Source organism: Neolamprologus brichardi, chromosome 17 (assembly GCF_056152115.1).
Source record: "Neolamprologus brichardi isolate AB-2024 chromosome 17, ASM5615211v1, whole genome shotgun sequence".
In the NCBI taxonomy this organism is placed as follows: Eukaryota; Metazoa; Chordata; class Actinopteri; order Cichliformes; family Cichlidae; genus Neolamprologus; species Neolamprologus brichardi.
The window spans coordinates 11,438,797-11,461,745 of record NC_142120.1 but is presented as its reverse complement, the minus strand read 5'-3'; the positions used below and the strand labels follow the sequence as shown (position 1 = coordinate 11,461,745).

At 41.7% G+C, this 22,949-nt stretch overlaps 1 protein-coding gene and 1 long non-coding RNA gene across 2 annotated transcripts in view; one reads left to right on the top strand and one right to left on the bottom strand.

Moving 5' to 3' along the window:
* Positions 1-5,826, top strand: part of plxna4 (plexin A4) — a 241,588-nt gene extending 235,762 nt beyond the window's left edge. Inside the window, exons 31-32 of the mRNA XM_006780708.3 lie at positions 875-1,025; positions 1,722-5,826. Of these exons, the coding sequence (XP_006780771.1) occupies positions 875-1,025; positions 1,722-1,817 (247 nt within the window). The 3' untranslated portion in view covers positions 1,818-5,826. The remainder of the gene's footprint in view (positions 1-874; positions 1,026-1,721) is intronic.
* Positions 3,318-22,949, bottom strand: part of LOC102783054 (uncharacterized) — a 109,657-nt gene continuing 90,025 nt past the window's right edge. Inside the window, exon 3 of the long non-coding RNA XR_004843609.2 lies at positions 3,318-3,649. This is a non-coding gene — a long non-coding RNA (uncharacterized LOC102783054). The remainder of the gene's footprint in view (positions 3,650-22,949) is intronic.

The window sequence follows — 22,949 nt, the reverse complement described above, 5'->3', positions numbered from 1 at the left end:
ATAATCGTCACACATCAGTTCAGTTTGAGGCTCTCACAGTTTCATATTGTGACAGGTTATTTCACATTTCAACAAAGAAACTACTGAACAGCTAGCTTACTTAGTAAAAAGTAACCTGACTGTAGTGGCTGGGCCTACAGCTATCTTGTGATTTATACAATGAAGACTTTAATTTTGCTTTCCATACATACCACCTCTTATTTTTCCCCCCTTTTATTGCTTATGCTTGCTTTAGTGAATGTTATGAGCCTGTTGAGTCCATTCTCATGTTCATGACACTAACAGGGCCCAGGTCAGAGCTCTAGCTTTCAGTACTGTGCAGTGTCAATACAGCTATGACCTCTGTGAGTAACACCCACCGGCCTTCTCCTTTGCTCTGTTAGCTCTGACAGCTTGTTTCCTGGCAAATATCATCGCACGCACTCCCAGAATTATCCATCCATACAACGGGCCTGTCCTCAAGTGGCTGTAGCTCCAGGAATTTAATATGTAAATAAGCAGCTTTAATCAACACAGTTGATATGGGCAACACAGCTGCTGCTGACAGTGACTGATTGCCTTTAGCTCAGTGTGGCGTGTGTGAGTATACTGTATGCTGCTGCAGTGTTCCATTTTAAAACATGAGGCCTCTCTGCATCTACAGATTCCATTTAGGTCACTTTACTATGAAACGTGCTTTTCGTCTCTATGCTCCACGCATTAAGCAGGCATTCATAAACGATGAGCTCCGAGGTAAACATCTGTGTAAAAATACATAACTGGGCATATTCTGCTTTCAAAATCATTTAGCACTTTTCCTTTTAGCATCTTTTTTTTTTGCTGCTGTAAACACACCTTAATGCTTTGTATTGTTCCTCCTACCCTCTCTTCACAGATACTACTCAGACATTAGTAAGATGCCAGCGATCAGTGACCAAGACATGAATGCCTACCTGGCAGAGCAGTCGCGGATGCACATGAATGAGTTCAACACCATGAGCTCTCTCAGCGAGATCTACTCCTATGTGGGGAAATACACTGAGGAGGTACGTAATGCTGGGACCTATTACACCTTTGGGTAACACATCAGTGCTGTCGCTAACTAAGGGGGTACTCATAAGAGGCAAATCGTACCACGCCCAGGCATTTAACCCCCAAAAGTCATGAAAAGTCAATGAAAGGACAGATAGAGTATTAAAATGTGGGAAGTAAAAGGGACAAACTAAAGCTAACTTGAAGCCAAGAGCAGTGAGTGCAGGCCAGCTGGGTACAGTGGGACAATCAAAGGCACTCCCTAAATCCAAGCCAGTATATCAATAGCTATAATTAATTTCTATAGTAACACAATAATAATAATAATAATAATAATAATGGATTGCATTTATATAGCGCTTTTTACAATTCCACTATTCATTCACTCTCACATTCACACACTGGTGGAGGCAGCTACAGTTGTAGCCACGGCTGCCCTGGGGCAGACTGACAGAAGCGAGGCTGCCATATCGCGCCATCGGCCCCTCTGGCCAACACCAGTAGGCGGTAGGGTAAAGTGTCTTGCCCAAGGACACGACACCCAGGACAGAGAGCCCGGGGATTGAACCGGCGACCTTCCGGTTACAGATGCATACTACAAATAGTAATCTATTGTTTTAGTTTAGTTACTTGCTGGATTTTTAAAGTCCTGTTATGCTGAGTGCTTTTAGTAATAGCGTTGTGTGTCTTTTTCACGGTCACGCCGACAGATTGTGTGTGCACTGGAGCAGGACGATGCAGCCAGGAAACAGAGGCTGGCCTTCAAGCTGGAGCAGGTGGTGGCCTTCATGAGTCTGGAGAGCTGAGAACCGCACTTCCCAGGGTGCACTGGGAAGAGACCCCGTCAGAAACCGAGCCGTGCCTGAGCGAAGACCTGTCCCCATCTTTTTTCATCATGTGACTTCCTCCCTCCGCCTTTCAGAGATGAATTCTTCCTCTAACTTTTTTTCTGCTTCCTGTTCCCTGAGAAATCCTGTTTTTGTTGTTTTTTTTTCCTTCCCATTCACTCTGCTGCATAGACTAGTTTACCTGAAGTTATGCGAGGGGTGGCCCGGAGCTGAGGTTGGCGTTTCCCACAGTGCAATGTGGGGGATCCCTCAGCTTCCCCACAGAGAAGCTTCAAGGGGTGATTGCTTGAAAGCTGGCCATATTGGCAATGTGTCGATCCCCCCTGTTGGAAGGAAAGAGGGGAAAAACATTTTTATGTTGCCTTCAAGAATTTACACCGATAGGTAATTCTTTAAAAACCACAATGTTGGGTGTCCATTTTGTTGAGAACTTTTCAGAATAGGATAGTTAAAATAAAACCATCTCTAGAGTTCAGTTTATTGTAGTTCTATATTAAATATACAGAATCAAGAGGAAGCATCAACACTGATGACTGCAAGCCAAATGAACACCTCTGAAGAAAATTCATGCAAGGATGGTTTGCCAAGTTTACACTGTACCTTCAAGCAAAGCATACATATCCGTGAAATCTGGGGCAAATCCAGGCAAGCCTAGAATGTTCTTGTGTTCTTTAATGTAGCTGGAGTTGTATTTAAGAAAAAGACTGATGGGGGAAGGGAAGGATTATCGCTTCTCTGAACTTTTCCTTTACTGAACCATGATGAACTTTACAAACCAGAGCATCCCCAGCCTATAGCCCTTTGCGACATGCACACATTTTTACCTGGCCCAGCATACATTTAAGAAAGTGCTCATGATTTCTGCTTCCATTTGGCTTATATAGCTACTGCAAAATTAAGCTGTTAGATGAAACCCTGGAGCCCCCGCCCAAGTTGGATCCTTTGTAAAAAAAGAAAAAGCACACAACCAACTCTGGAAGACAGTGTTTTGACTGCTAATCCAAACACCAGTAGCAGTCTTTGCCTGGCTCTCGCCACTTCCAACCTTGTGTCGCCGCTGCGACGGTCTATCAAAGCACACACATGCACACAAAACGCACACACACTCAGCAGCTACCCAACATCCTGACTGCCCAGATTTCTACGCCAACAATGGAGGAGGTAAAGGGAAGAGCTGACTGAAATGCACTGGGTAAGAAACTGCTTGATCAAGAAAAACAAGAATGATTCAATACAGCGTGTGCTACCTAAAGAGGCTCTGTTGTGAGAGTAGCACTTCTTTCCCGGGATGTCCCAATGTTAAGACTTTTGTGTGGAGAAATCAAATGACACGGACTTAGTTGGTCAGCCAAAAACCAAAGGAGCTTGAAATTTTCAAAAATGGTCAAAAATGTATTTATAAAGTGCCACTGAGGAACTGACAAACAAAGGACTATGTATAAGACAACCACTTCTAAGACAAAAAAAAAATATTGTGACTTGAACTTTAAGCAACATGTGTAATTTTTCTGACCTCAGTGTGTCGAGGTGAGAGGCTCTGCGGGCGAGGTGATCCGATCCTCCTTTCTCTTTTCATCATCCCGGGTCTCTCTGGCTCTCGGCACACCGTTCACCCCCTTTTTCGTCCAGCTCCTGACTTACCAGTTTTTCTGTTTTGCACAAGCATTGGAGATGGTAGCCAGTTGCATACGGCAAAAACCCCAACTCTTGAGTGTGTAACTGTTTGAGGCGCTCTTGTCTGTATTAGTGTAGTTGTCCTCAGTGGCGGCAGGGGGCGGCCTTCTCCAAACCTCAAAAAAACAGAGAGAGGAAAAAAAGAAAGAAAGAAATTTAAAAAAAAAAAAAAAAAAGATCTGATAAAGCAGAGCAAGACGTGAGCATCACGGCAAGATAAACAGAAAATGATGGACATAGATAAGACTTGTTGGATGTGAATCCCCACTATGGGAGAGAGCGATGGAAAGATGGAGGCGCCCTCCGTACATTTTGACCTCTGCCCTTTCTTTTGCCTTGACAACGTGCCCCATGTGGTGATGTGAATGTGTGAAGACCGCCCTAGGTCCACCTTGGGTCCTTTATTGGCTTTTTAAGCGCATGTAAAACGTAAACAATTTAAGAAACTTATTTAAAAAAAAGTGAAAAATAAGAAAATTAAGCCTTGCAATGATGATGTGGATGTGTTCTTTTATCTTTCTTTTGCTTGGAAGAATCAAGATGGAAAAAGTGGATTGTTCATGTTATAAAAACTATAACTTTCGTTTAAGGTGGAACCTTTATCCAGACCAGTCCCCCTATGACACAGTCTCGTCCCTATGATTTTTGTGACGTGATAGATGCTAAATAAAGGAGTTACTGTATACCGTTGCATGTTGACCTGTTTGGATGGTATGAAATTGAATTGCCTTGCAAAAAGATATTTAGAGACTTCTACAACTGCTAGGGGCTTTTGAAGTCATTTCCAAGACAACTGCTCATTTTCTGGATGTCATTTAAAGACAGCATGTACCCCATTTTGGATTTTCTTGTCCCATTTACTGTGTCCTCCATTACAGACCAGCACTCTTTGTGTGTGACAGCTGTGCCGCCTCTGCAGTTTAAATCTGGTCAGGCAGAACATTTTTTTTTCTTTTTTTTATTGGTTTTATTTTTTCCTATTGAAAACTGCGTTAGAGTATTTCATTGTGATAAATGCTCAACTTCCCAGAACAAAAAATCCCTTGTTCCCTTGTGATGAAGCCTGCCCATTTTTTTTTAAAGAACAGAATATGTGCAGTTATGAAAACAGACGGGTGTGATTAGATGCAGGTTCACGTCCTAAAAAGCAACCAAGGATTGCCTCAATTTGCCAGCACAAGATATGAAAATGAACAATGAAAAAAATGAACACCAAGAACAAATTAAGTAGCCTCTACCTCTAATTTATCATCCATAGCAGTAGAGGCGCATTAGCTTTGTTAGACTTGTGTTTTAGACCGAGTTTAGCAAGTGACTCCATTTTTTTTAAGGGGTCATTGTCTGTTAACAACTTTCTGCAGCTTTTTGAGAGGCGATCAAAAGGTTTTGGGAATTATGTCTTTGTGCATGTTTATCTCTGCAATGTACACTGGATGTCCTCCACTGCATCTCAAAACCAACCTTTCAAGTTGAGTTTCAATTAGCAGATCTGGAGGAAGTCACAGTAAGACAAGTCTGGCAAATGTTGAGCGAACAGACTTTGTGTGGCCACAGAACCCCTGCGTTTCGAGTGCACACACCACACTTCAGACATGGAAAGTCTGAACCCTGAGTTTATATTTAGGATACAGAACCTACTGGAACATTTGTTCCATGCAAGTTTGGGCTCTACTATATACACACTCTGAATGTGCAAATTGGACTTTTGGAATTTCATCTTCTTCTTTTGTTCATCTTCATGGCCAAATTCACAGAACGTTTTGATCACATCTCATACAGCATACAGAACTTCTATTATTTCAATTTAGGATTAATTTTAGGGACATCCAAGGTTTCTGTTCCCAGCTGTGTGTTACTAAATAAGGTGAGAGCCCTTAGCTGTGATTGCAAGTCTGCTCCCCCGGTGTCTCATCCTGTCTTTCATTTCTCCCCCCTCACCTTGTCACTTCCCGGGCAACAAAGGTCGTCTGGTAGTAGTCACCTAGCGTTGCCAAGAGCACAGATAAAGTTTCCACCTTCAAACGTTTTGTAGGAACTAAAAATGTCCTCCTAGCTCAGTGTTATAGCAGATGTTACACAAACATGCTAGAAAAGACTTTTACTAGATCATATTTGAAAGATAAAGAGTATCTTATTGAGAGATGAAAACGAAACCTGGGGGATATAAGGCGAGCTTCTCTAACTTTGTTATAATTAATTGTATACCTGTGTATGTAAATATAATGCATTCCTATTTTGCAGTCAAGAACAAAATACTATTTGTAATATAGAATAAACTTTATTATGAAACCAAGCATTTCACGAGTCTTGTTGTTCCTTATTGTGCGAGTTTGTGAGAAAAACCTACCTACAGTGCACGCAAAGTAACACAATTCCATAACAATCAGCTTATAAAGACTACACTGTGTCTTTATGAGCCGGATGGCACTAATTTCCTTTTCAATTCCCGTGACAGTCGCTACAGGGTATGTTCAGGGACATAGAGGCCATCGCAAATCCCCCACTGTGGGGTGCCAGACAAAGCAGCAAAGAAAAGCTACACAATAATGCATGACAAAGAGTCAATTGTACTCTGGGATTTCTCATTACTCCCTTGCTGTTGACTTTATACATGCCAGGATACACAAGGGATAGAATTGTACTGTAGCTGCAAGATCTCTCCTGTGATAAGAAACACTATCATCTCTAAATCTTTAAAAACACTTGTCCACATAATTTCAGACTTTAAGTGTCCAAATAAGTCAAAATATGGATTCATTCAATCAGTTCTGCCCACAGTACCATTGGGGAAGATAAAGGAAACCATGGATCTGGATATGAATGCAAGTGGCTTCAAGGGTAAACCTCTAAATAAATATGTAAATTAGCATCCAGCAATCATAATGTACCTGAAGACTATCACACAGCAATGACATCCAATTCAGCCAAAGCCATTAACATCATCATAGCAAAGCATAAAAAAACATCCCTGCCAACTGAGAATTGAAGATGAAAGCTGAGGTACAAAAAGCTGGTTGATCCGTCGTGAGCAGCAGATAGTAGCACTGGATGGAGCCAGGTATTTAATAAGTAGGTATGCCAATGGCATCCTTAAAAATTATAGTCCTAAGGCACTATTTTTACATCATTCATTGTTACAATTTAGAATGTAGAGGATTGGTTCTTGAGATATTACATCACGTTTTTGAAGCAACATCCTAAGATTCGGTTTGTACAATACACAAATACAGTGAGATATACCCCAGACCCCTAATGTATAAAAATAAAACATGAGGACACAAACAGTATCCCGTTAACTGAAAAATTACTTTTACTATAAAAGTGACAGGGCATAAAAACTGTATGAATGAGAACAGAAAATGGTGATAGAAAAAAAAAGAAGATTATTCGAGAAGGAAGTACACAACAAAACAGAGCAAATGTATTTTGTTGTCTTAAAATTCTGTCTTAAAAAAATATCCCCTTCTAGGTTCTAGAGACCAAGAAAGGGATATTTCCTGCATCTTATTGGAACTAAAGATCTATGTGGGACCAGAAAAGGTCTCAAAACAGAAGGAGAAATGATGAAAGTTTTTAATGAGCCTAGTGAAATTGCCTCAAAAGATTCAGGCTTTAACCAGCTGAACAGTTCAGACATCAAACGGAAGAGAGAAAAAAAATGTCATCACCTGAAAGTTAAAAAAGAAAATCCTACATCTGCATCTTGCCAAATTTGTTAGTTTTCTAATTCCGCATTCCAAGCTGGATTTTTTTTTTAATGTAGAAACTGACTAATAGTGAATTTTCCAACTAATGTGCAACTCTGGCTTACTGGACCTGGACCTCTCATTGTATTTGGCTGCAAGTCAGCCTATTAACTTTGCCAATTTATGCAAATGCTGCTTAGCTCCTAATCTGTGTTGAAATAAAATAAGCTTCATGGGCTACCTCCGCAGCTCCCGTTTATATTGTCAAGAGACAAGTTACAAAAGCCAATCGTCTTTAATGAGAGGCGTTTCCTGACATGATGTAACCAAATAACCAGGTCAAAAATATTAAGTAAACAGTCGCACTGGTAAAAGATTAGCTGAACCTGTAAGCTTCTTCCAGTTGAAGCCAATCAAGCAGACCTGAAGCCATTCAGGAAATCAAGGAGGGAAATCCCTGCCTCTAAGCGCATGTCACTCTGCAGAGCTTAGCTGCAGTAAAGACATAACTGGTTTATTTTACTCTGCAACCTGCATTATTCAGTGTCGTACATCAAAGGCAGCCAAAATGCACACTTTAATGTATTAAGTTTAATTTGGCTCACCGGCTTCGTTATCTCACAAAACACACAACCTCACAGGAAACTCTTTGTAACATCAACTTTTCCAACCGGTGCAGCTGCACAATAAAGCACAACGCTACTTCATTACAACAAGGCCATCTTTAAAACACCTTCCCTGAAACACCCGGGGCTGAAAAAGTCAGAAGTAAGGTTTAAAAAAAAAAAATGAGTAAATGGAAAACAGGAGTGACAAATGAGGAAATAGAAAGTTCTGTGCAGCACAGGAGGGCAGCGAAGATGTGAAATGCAGAAAACAGGGTGACAACCTGCTGGACGGGTATATATGGATGTGAGAGGCTGCAGCACTCCAGCAGGCTTAGTACCTGACGAGGACGAGAGATTGAATTGGCCTAGTGTCACCCTCCATATACCAACCAGTGAACTGGGAGTAATGGGTGAGAAATAGAAAGAGGGAAGGTGGAGGGAGAAATAGCAGTAGGGAGAGGTGGGGGGGCTGCCAAGTGTTACCCTAATTTTCTGACTAGTGAGCTGGGAATAATGGAAGAGAGGAGAGAGGCAACTCTGTGAGGTGATGGGTTGGGAAAGGTTGGATGGAGGTATCAGAGGGGCAGGATGATCGAGGGCCGGCTATGATTGCTTTGCACCGAGGATGGTTTTCCACACTCCCATGATCACCACAGCTCTTTCACCTCAAATCCCCACCCTGCCATCACATCCCCAAGCACTGATGTGATGTGGCTATGGAGGGAAAAAAACAAAAAACCTGAAGGTCCATCCACATGAAGGTCGAGGGATGGAAAAGAAGAAGTAGTGAGCGGTTTGGTGCTGTTGAGACATTCAGCATATTGCAGGGCATGCAGGGTTACAGTGCAGGACAATCAATAACGCTGGACCTGCTGCATTAGGGACTTGAACCCATAATCATTCCTTGGTCACCTTAGCTAAAAAGACTGATCTTCAAGAAGAGAAACTATATTTACCGTCAACAAAGCAATTCAAATGACTAATCTCACCATCAGCTGCTAGGTCAAAGTTCCCTCACAAAGAAAGACTTGAAAGAAACTAATGTTACAGAAAGATACGAGGAAGTTTTCAAATCCAAGCTTGTGCACTTTATGGCATGCTCATTACTTATAATCAATGCACATATACCTAAGTTGTGTTTAATGGTTTGGTTTGGCTAATACCACCCACCTGACTAAAGGGGGAGGAGTCAGAAGTGTCAAGTATTTGAAGGTGAAAACAGCTCGATTCTTTTTTTCTTTATTTTTTTTTAAATCATCTGTTGTCAACCTCTGTCATACGCATCTTTGGTGGAGCTGGGAGCTGATCCTCGAAGAGGCCTTCCTCAAACCACAGCCTTTGGCCTAGCTTGTTGCTTTATTATTATTGGTCATTAGTCATTTACATTTGTGTCCTTGCTAGTGAATTTCCAACTCTCTGCATAAATACGGTCTCTCATCCACATTTGAGCTTCACAAATGTGCATGAATGCATGTAACTGCATGGGTAAATATTAAGAATAAAGAAAATCACCACCACAAGTTGAATCACAAAACAATGAAATCCATCACAGAATATTACCAAATATATTATCCATATAGGCCCTTTAATTATTATTTAATTATAATAATTTGTACATTTTTAATATACGACCACTTTCAGCTCTAAACTAAAGCAAAAAAAATGTACAACTGGGCTCATTTCTTTCTCAACTTTATAGTTTTTTATTCAACGTAGAACGATGATTATTCAGACTGTATCAGAATCAGTAGCTCTCAGTACATTCCCTCAGAGTATCTCCTTACCTTCACTGAATCACAGCAGGTTAAGTTGCTGCATTTCGTCCATAGAAGGACAGCTTCACGAATATATTGAGCTAAAGTAGAAAGTATTTCACTTTGGCAAGCATTCATCCTTGCCAAGACTTTTACTAAAACATCTGGCTCTTGCTTGTGATTTCAAGTTTTGGAATTGAATTTTTCGTGTGGCTGCTATCACTGGCTGCTTTTCTGACTACCAGACTGGCAGGATGGATGACTTGATGATAGCAGAACAGTCTGGACACTGGTTGACGGGTCTAATTTCAGCAGTGGACTCAGATATTGACAACTGCACACAAGCAGATGGAAGCAATTTCCGATATTAGTCTATTCTCCTCCGTCTGTTCTGTCTTGGTAAACATTTGTGTTGCTGGTAACAGGAGGGATAGAGTGGGAGAGAAATGAGATGGACATGGATACATCCAGAAAAACCCTACATAGTACAGATGGAGAATAAAGATACAAATCTGTCAAAGGGTTTAGAGCTAAGACTTTAAGTGACCTTCAAGCTGAGGTGTACACTGTGAGTCTGCTGAGTCGAAACAGTAAAAGTATAAGTGCGCGATAATTCTACCAGACAGAACTCGAGTCCTATGTAATGCATCACCTTCTAACTCCAGGATAACCGGTGCAAGTGCTAAAATTATTCCGATGATACCAAACGCCATCTCTGAAACCTTCACTCCAGCATTGCTGACTACTTCCACTGCATAAATAAGCTGCACAGTTGCAGAGTCAAGAAAAACAGCCTGTTATGGTAAACATTATTACACCTATAACGCACACACAATCTTTCCTCTAAATCCCCCTCCCCGCATTTCAGCTCCTAATCAATAAGATCCATGGAATTCCTTTTAAGCAGCCCATTTGCTCCTCGGACTCCAGCGAATTACCAAAGCTGCGTGAGCCTGTACAATACAATAAATTGATTATCTGGTTCAGATGTTCATTGAATTTATTTTGATTCTATTGTCTGCTTTCATGCCTGGCACGTTCTTCCTCTTGATAATGGATTATAGCTGTGCAGCAGATCGGTACGGTTTCGTGCTCTTGGAATGGTTTTAAACTGGAATTTCAAAAAACATTCCTAAGCCATTACTTTAAAGCAACAAAACAACTTTATATTAAAAGGTACATATATTCAACAATAACTATTGTTCAGATCAGTAGTATCTTTTGTCATTATAAAACTAGTATCCTCTTAACATGATTAACATCTTTAATAAGGTAGCAGGTACCACAAAACGAGACCCTGATAAATATGCACCATTCTTACGTAATAAAATACAAAACCATAAATATTAATGACCAAATAACTCAATTAATTAAAAAGACAATGTTTAGTATCCCCCAGTTTAATGCGAGGCATGGCTCATAACTTATTAAGGAGACTTATTAACCTGCACAGTTATTAGTTTCCTTTCTTTTTATACTTAGGAAATCCATCATAGCACAAACACACTGCAATGAACAGAGCCTGTAATGAGTTACAACTTAAAGGGGGAAAAAAAATGGGTATTTTTTTAATCACTCTCTTTTTTTAAAAAGTGTTAAGTGACTACAACTGAACTCTCTCTTCTTAGGGTCACTTGAGAGATCTTTTTAAGCTTTTCTTCAAGCCAGGAACAAATTGACTAAACTTGCTGTAAAAAATGGAAACTAAGGCTTTAATAGGTACCGGTGTGCTACAAATATGCATGCCATTAACCAACTAGATATTGGTGAAAATCTGCACCTTATTATAAGTATATTAACTGTTATTCAAGCTTTCTAGCCATACACAGTTATGCAGCTGAGACTGAGACATAGTAATGACCCAAAAATAAACCATACTGTTAAAGATTTTTTTTTAATAAAAATCAGTGGAACAACACTAACATAAAAAAATGCAAGACTGCTAAAATTAGAAACTTCCCACCTTTGAATTATGCTGAAAAACTAGCATTTGTGACTTGTAGGCTGGAATTTCTTAGTATCAGGTTTTCTAAAAGCTCCCTGAAAGCCTTAAACCTGTAGTACCAACAGGGACCAGAGAGATGGAGATAATATTTCTCTTATATTAGCTCCATTTGTTGCTGGCTCTTGATAAATCCAGAACTCTATTTACAATCCTAAAATAAAGTTTTGAATGATCAGGCCCCATCATATCTTAGAGACTTTTAAGCACAGACTTTCAACAGGCTATACAGTTTCCAAAAGTAATGGGAGGCAGAGCCTTCACTTATCTCCTCCTTGGCACCAGCTCCCAGTTTGGATTCTGGAGTCAGACACCCTTTCTGTTTCTAACATTAGCCTTAAAACTGTCTTTTTAGATAAAGCTCAGGGGATCATTCCTTACAGAAGTTATGCTGCTATAGGCTTCACATTATATAATGAGTATTTCTTTTCCACTCCTATTTTTTTTTTTCATATGCCCTTCCTCCATTCTTCCCCCCAACCAGTTATTGCAGATGGCTGCCGTTCCCTGAAGCTGGCTCTAACAGGCTTCTTTCTGTTAAAAGCGAGTTCTTCCTTCCCACCATCGCCAAATGTTTGCCCATAAAGGATCATCTGACTGTTGAGCTGTTGTCTGCGATATTGTAGGATCTTTACCCTTACAGTGTAAAGCACCTTGAAGCATCTGTTGGTGTAAATTAGTGTAATTTAAATCGAAATTAATGAAACATGCAATACAGAGGCCATTTGTTGTTGTCTATTATGTCAGCAACACCACTGCTAAGAGAAATGGTGATATGCTAATTGTTTGAATGTTAAAATGAAATTGCTCAAAACAAAAGTTACCCATATGGACATTAAAGCCTTTACAGCTTATCCAGAGGTAAAAAAGTTTTCTAATTTAGTGAGTGCACAAAAGGATGATCATGAGTAATGTTATATTGATTGAGTGTAAGATAAAAGAGTAGAAATATGAAGAAACTGAGAGAAAATGACGATTTGCTGCTCTTTAATACAGACTCAAACATTGCCGATGATAATATCAGGAAAAAAATACATCTGTGTTTTTGTGAGCCGATCTGGTGAGCCAGCACACAAAGGGCAGCCCTGTATCATAGTCAGCCACCTGTGGGCTTTTGTCCCTGGCCCAGTCACGTCACATATCCCCGTCATGTTAGCCTGTCTACAATGGACAGGAGCCCATCAGCTGGATTCAGCGCTGGCCCTGGCCTTTGTGATCTGACTGCTGTATGATACACAAAGCAAAATCCCACTAGACAGACTCACACAGGGATTAACACAAATACCCCCCACCCTCACCCAATAAAAAAAAAAAAGAAACCATATGTGAACAAAGCCACACACGTTTTCACAGCTTCTCCAGCACCAACATTATGAATATGAATAACCCTCTGGCCCAGATTTTAGCGAGCTGTACCATTCGGTGCTGCGTTCAAGCCTTCAAGATGTCAACACAGCGACAGAAGGGCAAACTGAGAAACAAATCTAACAACACAGTGTGGGCCAGCAATTGGCTATAGGCATTAGCCAGTGATCGAGGGTGATGAGGGAAAAAACGGGTGTCCCAGTGCTGGCCCAATATGCTTTATTTAGCAGAGCAAATCTGAGCAGAGCCCAGTGACTTGCACCAGTTGTTTGTGCACTAAAAGTCCATGTGGTGAACTAAAAACTTTGCAATTCAAGAACCTAACTTGTCGAGAGACTTGTGACGACAGCTTGCTGAGAGGGTACAGATTGTAGAGGGGTACAAACGATGGCAGGAAGATCTACCTCTAATCCAATTCAGTGGCAGCCATTTGAATAATTGATGTGGGGACATAAATTGGTTCATTCCAGATGTCCCCTGCTCCCTTAATCAATACTGATTCCCTTAATCAATGGTTGGCTGCCTAGCCCATGACTTTGGCTGTTCTACCCCCACACAGCCAGGTTGCAGCCAAAGCTTCCCACAGTCCGAGTCACAGGTGGTTGGCTGCAAAGTGGCTGTTTGCAGTGATAGACTCTGGGTAATTGAGGCTCTTACCCGGCGGGGTTGGGGTGGTGAGAGCAGCGGTGGGGAGACTGCAGATTGGTCTCTTTTGTGGAGAAGGCACATGGCTTCCATTGGGAAATAACTGCAAATTGATTCCAAGACTGCCTTGAAAAGAAAACTTTCATCATGGAGAGAGCGACTTGATTAATTAAAAGACAGAGGAACATGGATAGATGCTCTTGGTTGGTGACTAGCTAGAGTGATATTCAACTTTCCTAGAGATGTGAGAAAGGGCAAGAAGACACTCTCACTTGCTGCATAAAGAACCTGAACTTGCTCATTTCTATGCTAATAATCTGCATACAGAAAAGCTGACAAATATGGAGTACACACACACACAGCCAGATAATAGTGGGCAGAAGGAGCTGTGTGCCAGGATGCCAGGACAGAGTGGAGCATAGCAGTGTGTGACAGCTGTGTGGCACAGCTGGGGGAGACAGATAACCCTCAGTCTGTATGAGCTGACAAAACATTCCTCCTCAGAAGACTGAACACAACTTCACCTGCCTCTGCTTGCTTTCTCATCATCCCTCTGTACCCGTTGCTCTTGTTGTTCCTCTAAATACCCCTCTCTTTCAAACTGCCTCTCATTTTCTACTCCCACAATCCATGTGCCCGTTACATCCCTCACCTTTTCAATATCCTTTTCATATCTGTTCCTTTTCAAAATGTAGCCTGAAGCTGACAGGACACCGTCAATGTACACCTGGCTAGAGTGGGCTGCAGGCTGCCAGCAGGACACTTGCAGTGGTCTATAAATGTCAGGGTATAAGTGTCAGGGTTTGGGGGCAAAAAGACTCACGTCCAATAACAGGTATAAAGCACAGGCAGCTAATTTGTTAAGGAAGAGAATAAATACAGTGTGCTGATCAGGAAAGAGAAAAATAACATAACAATCAAATCTGGCACGTCTTAAAAATCATGTTTCCAACAGACTTTTGTTACATCTTTCACACAGCTTCAGATGACACCTGCAGAGCCATTTCAAGTTATTCAAAAATCCGTTTCTGGGACGGTGCTGCATGCTTGATGGAATCCCTAGAGATCGCGGCACAGACGTGCCTGGTGTATTCCTGCAGTTTGTTGATTTTTCAGCCCCAATGAATTATTAAAGCATCAAAGTCTTGACATATTATCATCATCCAATAAATCAAGATGTGTCCATTTCTATTTCACATCTGAAATAACAAAAACATGATGGCAAGATGGATTTTGGACTCTACAATTGTCAATAATGAAGCCACAACATGTATTTATAGCACCGAATAACTAACCAAAACCGCAATGACAACTGCAGATGGGGACCTCTTAAGGGGGAATTGCACTTCAACTTGCATTAAACAAGCTGCAAGTATATTTGAACCAACAACATAATCGGGGTTCTTAAAAAGCTTTTGTGAACATTGCTAGCCATTTTGTAAACGCGTGCAGAATACATCACATGTATGTAAACTGTGTTTGTATGCTTGCTTATGCTGATGTAATGCTTAATATCCAATCACCATTCAAACACACCCTTTGGCTCTGAAGTCTTGCTTGGAGCTGACTGGCAGCATCCTTGGAGGGAGGCACAGCTATAATCAATTTACACAGCAATCACAGATCTGCACACAGCAACCTTCAACAAGTCCTTGAAAGCTTGAATCTCTCTGCTGATCACAAGCCGTCAGCAGAAGCTGATTAATGAATTAGATGTTCATATGTGCGTTTAAAGTCACACCAGCTCTGCTACAGTAGCAATCCTCACACTAGCGTTTGGCAGAATGAAAAGCAGCTATCCATTATGTCTGGCTGTATTTAGAATCAAATGTCGCATACGTGATAAGAGTCACTCTGAATTTTAAAAGTGGGACAACAGAGCACATTTTTAATGAAAAATAGGAAGGGAACAGTGACAGGGTAGTGTGAAAAAAGCGGGAAGCTGGTGGTATGATCTTTTAAAGTTATTAAACATATAGGAATGAAACCAAGTCCCTTTTATATAAGTCAGATATAACAAAAACGATGAACTACGGACTGAAAAAAACTCAAAGCACAACCTCATTATTTGTAAATGCAGAAAATCTGTCAAACTGATACGAGTGTTTCCTCCCATTTCTTTGCAATATAAATGTTACTACTAATTTTACTAGATACACATAGAAAACAAATGGAAGGACGCTTGCTGTATTCTGTCAAACAGGAGATACGGCAGAGCGAGACACTTGTTGTGAGACACTCGCTCACTGTCGGTATCCATCTGTTTACCTTGCTGCCAAAATGGCGCTGGTGAGGAAAAACAAGTGTTCTCTTCAAAGGCCATTAAAAATGGATGCGGGAATTAACAGATCATACGATTTTGGGTTGTTTTGTTTTTTTGTATGTGTGTTTGTTTGTTTTTCCAAAGCTCTCAGACCACTTTACTGTTGAAAGATCACCACTCTAAAACATCTCATCACATAACGACAATGCTGAATCCCCCACCGTTATGAACCTGAAACACACTTGCAGCTAATGAGCTGAGCAATTAACTTCTAAACGTGCAGAAACTCTGTCACCAGGGAGTTAACCACATGTGCTGCCTGTACGAAACAAAATATAATTGATTGTTCCCATATTTTAATCAGCCTAAAAAGGGAGGCGCTGGTGGAAAGGATGAGGTTTTAGGACTCAATCTGCTAATCGATCAACCTGACACAGGTGTTGACAACCTGCCATCGGGAGTTGACAGTTAAATGTCCAACAGCTCGTCACAGGAGTATATGTGACAGATCTAGTGTCGGGTATGACTCGTAATGGGCCCTTGGGTCACACCGCAGCCAGCAAGAGTGTCATTTAGGTGCCCAGAGGTCACATTCTAGTCTAGCAAACACAAACAGCCCTGTTGGTAACCAGGGACATCATTGTCACTGGGCACTGAAGAGTGTGTGCGCGTGGGTGTGTGTGTAGAGACAGTGTGAGATGGAGGGGGTTGTCTTTAAGGAAAAAGAACGTACTGACAGAGTGGAGACAAAGTGGAGAGGGAAATGCACTTTTCAAATGTCACCTTGCCTTGCCACCCTTTATGCTCAGAGAAAGAATGGTGTGAAAGAGTAAAAAAATTTTAAAAAAAAGCTTCTCGTTTTCAAAACGTCTTGGGATGTACAAAGGAAAAGGAAGCTAAATCTCTGGTATGCTGATATGGTTTTTAACACTATATAAAGTCCAGCATAACTTCAAACTCTGTTAAACCTTAAAACACACCATTCTTTAACTAATTGGACACAGGCAATCTGCACATTATTAAGAATGCTTGATTTGACTCATATAAACTGATGAAAAGAAGCCAGTTACCAGTTTGAAGATCGAAATAAGTAAAGTCTTGTAAAATAAAACAGTAACTCCTAATTAAACTCGTCTTGAACACAGTTGGCAGATAATTCTTAAACATTTTAAAATCTCATTTATTCAAAAGCTGCCAAAGCAGATAAATTCAAAAGGCCTTTCATTTTTAACCTGTTTAATTTTAACATTGCCCTCCAATCACCAAATCATTGGTGGGGGGGGGGGGGGGGGGGGGACGACGACATGTAAAAGCATTGATGGAGTCCGTTTTCATCTTTCATCATTATTCACTAATCCAGTGAACCACCACCTCAACTTTTTTCCCCACCGCTTTTAGTCACACATGCCTGAGACTGTCTAGCAAAAATGGGTACTCCCCAACTGGTTGCAAGTGTTTACCGGAGCTTGCTAGCTGATGAGCTAAAGAGGGTGCTTCACTAAAAACCTCCATGTGGTTATATTGATCAGAGAAGAAGAATGCATGAAAGACATGGGCTGCATCCCAATTCAGGGTCTGCAGTCTTAAAGTACGCAGCCTCAACGGTCCTCAAGGGCCGCGTACTCAAAGACCGCTAAGGCCGGAAGTGTGAGGCTTGTGAAATGGGACGGTCTAGCCTCCGTCTCGCTGTCCAGGTTGCCTAGCAACCATGATAGCTGGAAACGTGTGGTTGACAGAAATGAAGGAGAACATATTTTGTTTGTTTGTTTGTACATGAGCTTTGTGTGATTTAATAAGTATCTGAGGCTGAGACTACAGGACTGTAAAACATGATTGTTGGGCTTCATATCTGTACTGAACAGTCATATGGTAAATGGTAAATGGCCTGTATTTGTATAGTGCTTTTACTAGTCCCGCCTAGGGACCCCAAAGCGCTTTTACACGTCCAGTCATCCACCCATTCACTCTCACATTCACACACTGGTGGAGGCAAGCTACAGGTGTAGCCACAGCTGCCCTGGGGCAGACTGACAGAAGCGAGGCTGCCATATCGCGCCATCGGCCCCTCTGGCCATCACCAGTAGGCGGTAGGTGAAGTGTCTTGCCCAAGGACACAACGACCGAGACTGTCCAAGCCGGGGCTCGAACCGGCAACCTTCTGATTACAAGACGAACTCCCAACTCTTGAGCCACGATCGCCCTAGATAGCTAATAAGATTAGCTAGTAAATAACAAATAGTTAATGTTGTTCATGAGACTAAAGTCAGTGTAAATATGATATGGCCAATATTCTAGTTATTATACTAATCATTATTAGTTATTACAGCAGTGAGTTTGAACTCTCAAATCACTTCTATTGTCACATCACATGTGCAGGTACACTGGTACAGCACATGTGAATGAACTCTGTGTCAAATACTGAGCTTCAGTAAAGATACAAGTTGCAGCTATTCATATGTCCTATCACCTTAAATCTTCACTCAAAGACACTCAAGTATCTTTGACAGTGTATATATAGATGTATTATATATAAGAGACAAATGTTGTTCCTTCAGTATGTTGGCATTATTACATTTGGCTCAATGCTTACATATATGTGTAAAAAGCAAATGTACGAGCTGTGATAACTGTGTCTGATAGAATGAAGAGTAGACTCATATAAGTAGACTGATATATTAAATATTCCTTTATTGGGTGAGAAAATCAGACCATGTCATAACTGCTTTGAGACATACAGAATAGATATCAGAGCCTTAAACAGGCTGACTTCTGCTAAATGGGTCAAACTGGGCAGAAAGTATCCAAACACATAACATCCTTATAGAATATGATGTAACACTATAGATCAACTTAGCTCAGAATATATAAAGCATATAAACAATTACAGCAATATGATGCAACAAACACAGCAGTGCTACTAATGCAAAATACTCAAAGCTTCATAGAACTGAAACAAATATTTTTAGCTCCATTCTGCTGCTGATACATACTTTAGGTTTCTGAATATTAAACTTGTTTCTGCCTTTCATAGTGTGTAACTTGAAGGCCCTGAGTACTTTCTCCCACACTGAAAACACTGGAATAATAAAATTATATAAACATTACCTAATAAGACTGATTCAGGACACAATTAGTTATTCTAACTTTTCTAGCAGTCCTTCACAAACAGGGAACAGTCTATCTATTCTCTCCATCTGTCAGCTGCTGCTGGCTCTTCCTCCTCTTCTTCCTCACACACTGCTGAGTTTCTCCTGGTGGATCATCAAGGGTGCAAAGCCTCACAGATGATGTGCAGCAGTGGGTCCCTCAGTCTGTCCTCACTCTGGACACTTGCAGTTGTCACACATGGAAATCAAATGTGTGATAAGCTGCAGGATTCAAACACAAGTGTAACTTATAAATACATGTTCATACTTTTATTACACAATCAGAGAGAAAGAAAAAGAGAGAGAGTGCAGGGCAGAAAGACAGGTGACAGTCTCAGGTGTATACACTGCTACAAGCTGGTACAGTGGACACATGTGTGACTCCTGTGATTAAAGCATCTTTCTTTCAGCTTAACGAGTGAACCGTCAGCTCGTTCAAACAAATGTTAAAGTCCGTTTGGTTCGACACCACCGAACAGAGGCAGCAATATAACATAGCTAACATTAACAGTACAGTGAATCCTGCTTGTGCCGTGATATTCAGGACTGCAAACCGAGCAGCATCACTGACTTTCAGCTTGTTGTGTTTGTGGATATATGACTGACTTTAATTATCCACAAACTCATCACATTCTCTGTAAGATTAAGGTCGACTATTGTATTATTATATTTTAAAGGCTTTAAAAGCAAGTAAAAGCTGAACAAACAAACATCGCTAATGGCAAATAACTTTGCCGACATGTGGCCAACAGCAATGTTTTAATGTTCCTCATTATTAAACATTTGCACATAAATAAGTGACATAATATTCAGTACTTACTTTTCACAGTTTACTCTTCGGCTGCTCCGCTTCTGCCGTCTGCGGCAGAATTATCCACACCGACTGCCGCACTATGAATTGTGGGATATATGGGACCACGAAGTCTACACTGCCACAGCCTTAAAATTCAGGGAAATGGAGGACGCATTTGAGGGCCGCATTTCGAGCAGCCTTTGAATTTGGACAGCCTTCGGCGCGCCACTGTGACGTAATCGGCCTTAAAATGCAGCCTTTAAGGCTGCAGACCCTGAATTGGGATACAGCCATGGACTTTTCTGTAAACACCTGCTAACTCTCCACTGAGCTAACTACTTGGAAATAAATGTAACGTAATCTGATACCAGAGAACATTCACCTTCAAAGTTTCAAAAGGCACAACTGTAACTTCAAAGACAGGTGGTCTCAGGTGGTTTCCCAGTTTCACTACAACTTGGTGAGTAGCTTTCAAGTGTTTGCAGTCTGCATCTCTCACACAAACTAAAGGCAGCTTGCTAGTGAGCAAAGCAATCATGTGAAGGATTTTTTGTGTAAAACTATACTGTATACCCCTTTGCCACCAGTTTCGCACAAGCAACTAGCAACAGCCTGTCATGGAACGCACTCTTCCCTTGCCAGTGGTTTCCAGGGGGTCAATTTTAAGGTTAATCAATTTCACAGTAACATCCAGCAACCACCACTAACCAACCGGGGAAAACATGTGACCAGTGGCTGCCACATGAATGCTAACTAGTCTTTAGGCCCGTATGACTAAGCTATGAGATGGTTTAACTTTTGGACCACTATCAATTTTTTGTGAGGTTACTGATACATAAACAAAACAGTTGTGTGACCAGTGTTGGTCATACGTGTAATGTGTTCCAAAGAAACTGGATACTGTAATTTCAGTAATTCAATAATGGAGCACATTATGGCATTAAATCCAGCAATTACATTACAGTTACACTTATGTTGTTACTCGCATCACAAAGGTTGTTCAGGTATCTGCATGCTGAGCAGATGGGAAAAAATAAATACATAAATTTTAAAAAAAAAATTAAACATGTGTTAACCTTTCCTCGCCATCAGTCCCCTGACCGTGGTCGGGAGACGCGAGGGGAGATGCTTCCTCCAGGGCCGAAGTTTGTCCTCCTTCGGGGTTAACTCCCTTCACTTTTGTGGAGTAGTGAGGCAGACAGAAATCAGCCGAGGCACCGGAGAGTACTGAAGAGATGAGGCTTTAATAACAGTACTGCACACTTCGAAAACACCCTGCATAAGCTGTAGCCCGTTAGAACGCTGCTCCCGGTCGCCCTCTCTACCCATGACACACTCACTCTCTCTTTTCCCTCTTTCGCTCCCCGCGTTTCCTTCACGCGCATGCTCACACACACATCACATACACTCCTTACTGCACCCAGTCACACACAAGACAGCAATTCCCGCAACACTACCCCCACTCTGGATGGCAATTAAACAATAATTCCACTCCAGCATTGTAATGCATAAAACTGGTACACAATCCCCTTTACCACTTGGAGCCCACAGGAGATAAAAGTGTTAGCCATTACCGCATATAAGGTGAGGTTTAGTATCAACTAATGCACTTCAGTGACAAAGACATTGACTTAAGTAAGGTGTACATACACGTGCAAAATAAAGCATTTCAAGTGTTGTTAAGTAGAAAGGAAATTACACAATTGTAACTATTACATGGCGACCGGGAATAACTAACTTATCCTAGCATCTAGGAAGGCACAAATACAAATGGATAAGTGCATGTAGATAACCCCGATAACTCACTTTTTTTTTAAAATGTAAACACTGGAACAATGAAAAATATAGCTCTCTCTTACACCATTGTAGCTAACAATGTAGAAGGCTGAAACAATTTAAACTTGAAATGAATCTTCAGTCCTACTTGGAACTGTCTATGGTAAGTAAACCAAGCTAAGTGATCCACACTCCATACCGGTGTGGAGCTCTGCGCCGACGAGTTGGTCGCTGAAACTGCTGGCCCAGGTGGTCTGGCTCACCCACCACGCCCCCACCATTCTCATGGTCTACATGGGAAGGGGATGATGGGATAACCACAACCGGAGTGGGATCAGCTGCAACTGAGACAGATGGCTGAGAGGAGCTGGGGCCATTGCCAGTTGCAGTAGAGAACAGACTGTGCAGACCCAGATCATGGTCTGCTGGGTCATCCTCTAAAGCTGGTGGTGGGACCTCTGTAGGTGACCACGGATGAGCTTGATCAAGGACCCAGGTATTGTCCAGGGGCTCGCGGCAGCGATAATGCTTTAGCTGGTCATGGTGGACAACTTTCACTTTAGACCTTGGGTTCTTCTGGATCCGATAAACTAGGTCATCCAATTGCCCCAGGACAAAGAATGGTCCTTCATACGATGGGAGGAACTTTCTGACCTTGTTCTTGATGTGACGTGTTCCTTTGATGAGATACCACACAGGATCTCCAATCTTATACTGTGTGTGGCAACAGTTCTTGTCATATTGCCTTTTTGCGCGCTTGACTGACTCACCCAGGGCTTCCCTGGCGATGAGGTGGGCCAGCTCCAGCCGCTCACGCATTTGCTGCACATACTCCGGAGCTGATGGTTGGTTGTCTGGATCAGGAGGTAGACCTGCGACAAGGTCCACTGGCTCACTCAGTTCTCGGCCAAACATCATGAAGTTTGGGGTGAAACCTGTAGCACTGTGTTTGGTCGCCCTGTAGGCCATAACAGCATACGGGATCATCAGGTCCCAGTCCCAATGGCAACGCTCTGCTGTGGAGGCCAGGATCTTCTGGAGAGTGGCATTGAAACGTTCAACCTGGCCATCTGACTGGGGTCGGAATGGCGTTGTATGAGTCTTGTCTATGCCAAACAAACTGCACACCCCCTGGAACACATCAGATTCAAAATTGCGCCCCTGGTCACTGTGCAGTGCTTGAGGTATCCCGTAGCGGCACACCCACTCAGATGCAACGACCTCGGCAACGGTTGCAGCCCGTTCATCTGGGATAGGAAAGGCTTCAGTCCACTTTGTAAAGTAGTCTTGTATCACAAGCACATATCGGTTTCTGCGCTCCGTCTCATTCAGTGGTCCCATAATGTCCAGTGCAACGCGCTCCATAGGGGCTCCTACC